Below are 3,729 nucleotides of genomic sequence, written 5' to 3'. Positions count from 1 at the left end.
GCGGGCTTGCTTTTTCTGCTTATAGGCTTGAGCCATTACTGCACGAAGTTGCCTTTTCTTCTCGTAGTCAGCTCGACAAAGATCATCAGTAATAAAAACGCCAGTTCCCGCAAGTTTTCCCTTGGCTTTGGTTATGACTTCAAATCTCTGAGGACGATAGATGAATCTGACCAAAATGTGGCGTGGCTTGGTTCGCTTTACCTGCCCAACACGGTGTGCGTTTTCAACCAGAACATTATCCATCTCAAAGTTTTCTTCCAGAATGTTGACTATAATGTCTTTACAGTTTTCATCTTTAGTTTCCTTTATCCCTCCAAAACGCAAATTAAAGCTCCTAGAATGACGCTGAAGCTTCACATTTTCTTCGGATACTGATTCAAGACGTTTCAACACTGATACAAGTTCTTCTTTTGTTTCAGACACCTGTTGAGTCATGCTTGCATTATTTTGCCTAAGTAGGTCAATGTCGTCAGATTGGTATTGAAGAGACTTCTCACAATCTTCCTGTTTCTTCTCTATGTTTTCTACTCGTACTAAAAGCTTCTTCTGGTCGTTTGCTATTTGTTGAACCATGTTTTGTAGACTTGTTAAGGTGTTCCTAACGAATGTTTGGAAGTCTGACTCACCCACTTCTGTCCCCGAAACCTTGTCGACGCCATCTTGATGAACAACAAAATCAGTAATTTTCGGTGTTGTCCCTCCAGGGACCCGGTTCTGGTCCTTATTCTTGTCTTTTGTTGCCATTTCGCATCTACGTTGACTTACTTCCTTGTTTTGAGACTGTTAAGAGGCTTTGTCCCACTTAATGACTACATTTGACAGCAAAACGGGAGCACAGCTCTCAGTTAGCTGCGAACCATAGCGCGGACATGCGCATATCCTGTATGTATAATGATGTTATTAATACAAGTGACTCAGTTTCTAAGAAAAGTCACACCAATTAAATTGTGAATAGGACAACAGGATGTGGTCATCATTATGAAATATTCAAGGTTTTACAATGAAATGGTTAACAAAAACAATACATTTATTCATGATGAACAACACACTACAAAACTGTTGTTAATTTCAGACAAATGTGTCTTCTGACAAGCAAAAAATTGACTTTTGATGAACGGCATTCGTATGATTGGTCACATTTGTACCACGTTTGAATGAAATTGGATATTGCATGTTAGAAATATGACATACTACAGACGGATTGGTACATGGACAGATCCATTGTAAGTGTCCATTAACTAAAATACCTACAATTTATTTAGGTCTGCTTACAATCAATGGTTTGATGATCACTTAGTGGTACTAGAACAATTACTCACTCTTAAACCTATCCATGGACATGTTACTTGCATGTTTTTTTTGTGCACAAAAAGTAATTCATGGATATGTTAATTATGCTTTTTATTAAAACTCATTTTTCACCATGTTCCAAAACTTTGATTTTTCAAACCTTTGATATGTTGTTTAACATAAAATACTAAGTAAATTATGCTAAAATCATCTCGCAAGTAGTTCTGAATTTTGCCACACTGTTTGCTAAATTAACTGGACTATAGCCTTCCAAACTATAATCACCCCTATCCCAGGCAAATATCCCAAATCCATGGTTTTAAGTTGTGTGGTCCAACACAGACAAAAAATGCTGTCATTGAGCTCCTTGACAAATATCCCATACGGTTGAACTCAAACCATACAAATTTTAATATTATACACTTCAAACCGTGTAATAATGTGGAAACATATTTCTTACACAGTATTTTCACAAATTTGTTCAAGAAATACTAGGTGTGTTACTTCTGTAGATGGTAAGATACGTCATGTTGTTGAGCCCTATCAGACTTCTAAACCACTGTAAGATATGTTGTGTTGTTCAGTCCTATCAGACTTCTAAACCACTGTAAGATATGTTGTGTTGTTCAGCCCTATCAGACTTCTAAACCACTATAAGATAAGTCATGTTATTCAGTCCTATCAGACTTCTAAACCACTGTAAGATACATCGTGTTGTTCAGCCCTATCAGACTTCTAAACCACTATAAGATATGTCATGTTGTTCAGTCCTATCAGACTTCTAAACCACTGTAAGATACATCGTGTTGTTCAGCCCTATCAGACTTCTAAACCACTATAAGATATGTCATGTTGTTCAGTCCTATCAGACTTCTAAACCATGACTGTACTAAACTGTCCAATATCCTGCACAGTGCAACCAGATTTGGTTGCAGCCAATCAAATATCGTTATACTGTAAGAGGTGTCAAAATGACCATGAAGCAAGTCTTTCAGTAATGATTTGCAACACCATGAGCCACCTAATGTTACATCAATAGTAAACACAAGCTTCCTGCCAAAGTCTTTATCAAGTACAAACAATATTGACACGTATCACCATAACAACAATCGTTCTTGTCACCAGAACCAGAAACTATTCTGCCCATTCGAATCTACTTAAAGACCTTTGTTTGAACTTCAAATCACAAATGCAAGGTGGAGACTAAATCTCAGACTAACCATAGACCAACCATAGTAGGGTTTATGGACCAACAGACTAGTACAGACGTGAGTGGTAGGTGATAGTAGTGTGGCATGAATGTCATATAGTACAAACTACTTTTGTTGAACACTTACCAAGGCATTATCTTCTCTGTGTTCATTCCTAAATCCTATCTCTTGGGCCAATGTTGTTTTCTTTGATGACTACTGTAATAAACATAGATGAATAAAGTTAACAATTGAACATTGAATGATATATTTTATTTATTTATTTATAAACGGCAATGCATCCATTATTTGGGTTTTCATGCAATTGCAAAATATAACAAATACAGATTTAAAATACAAATATACGTGATAGATATAAAAATTATGCAACAATATTGAACACCAAGAGGAGTGGGAGAATGCAGAAGGCATTAGATTGGTGAACTATTTGCAACGATGGATGTCCTGTATCTGAAGGATTGGGAGTGGGCTTTTCGGAATGTGGAATTGGGATATAGATGACTTAGTGACAGATATGATGTGTAGCATGTATATGGCTATGTATAGAACTATAACCACCCCTACACATTTACCCTGTAATAAGAGTAACACTATATGCCCCTGTTCCCCCATCATTGCATAATATCCACTATAACAAGTGCATGCCCCTCTCCCCAGTCTCTACACTATTTCCCTCCTGCATGTCTGTACTTATTTTCCCTGTATGACAAGTATGGCTATATATATGCCCCCCCCCCCCCATCTCTGCCCATCTGTACACTATTAACCTTGTAAGAAAAGTATGGCTATATATGCCCCCCCCCCCTATCTCTGCCCATCTGTACACTATTAACCTCGTAAGAAAAGTATAGCTTTATATACCCCCCCCCCCATATGTGCCCATCTATACATTATTCCCATATTCCCCTGTAATGTATGGCTATATACCCCCCCCCCCACCCATCTGTACATTATTCCCATATTCCCCTGTAATGTATGGCTATATATGCACCCCACACCATCTCTGTCCATCTGTACATTATTCCCATATAGTATAGCTATATGGTTCATTCAATAGTCACTCTAAATAAATATCCACACATCTCATAAAATGTCTAAATAAATTTACAATAATACTGGTATATACATCTTTAAATATTCAACAGTTTCTCTGTGCAAACCATAAAATTTAAGTACCAGCAATTTTTAAATATCATTTATCAAACACAACCAATCCTAGCAATGCTTT

General features: G+C 37.1%; 1 protein-coding gene across 1 annotated transcript in view; it reads right to left on the bottom strand.

Moving 5' to 3' along the window:
* Positions 1 to 437: 437 nt before the first annotated feature.
* The window catches only part of LOC144451691 (exosome complex component 10-like), a 16,660-nt gene continuing 13,368 nt past the window's right edge, over positions 438 to 3,729 (bottom strand). The window contains exons 21-22 of the mRNA XM_078142592.1: positions 2,628 to 2,699; positions 438 to 880 (exon numbers count right to left, since the gene is read on the bottom strand). Of these exons, the coding sequence (XP_077998718.1) occupies positions 2,663 to 2,699 (37 nt within the window). The 3' untranslated portion in view covers positions 438 to 880; positions 2,628 to 2,662. The remainder of the gene's footprint in view (positions 881 to 2,627; positions 2,700 to 3,729) is intronic.

Source organism: Glandiceps talaboti, chromosome 21 (genome assembly GCF_964340395.1).
Source record: "Glandiceps talaboti chromosome 21, keGlaTala1.1, whole genome shotgun sequence".
NCBI lineage: Eukaryota > Metazoa > Hemichordata > Enteropneusta > Spengelidae > Glandiceps > Glandiceps talaboti.
This window is presented reverse-complemented; position numbering and strand designations above follow the sequence as displayed.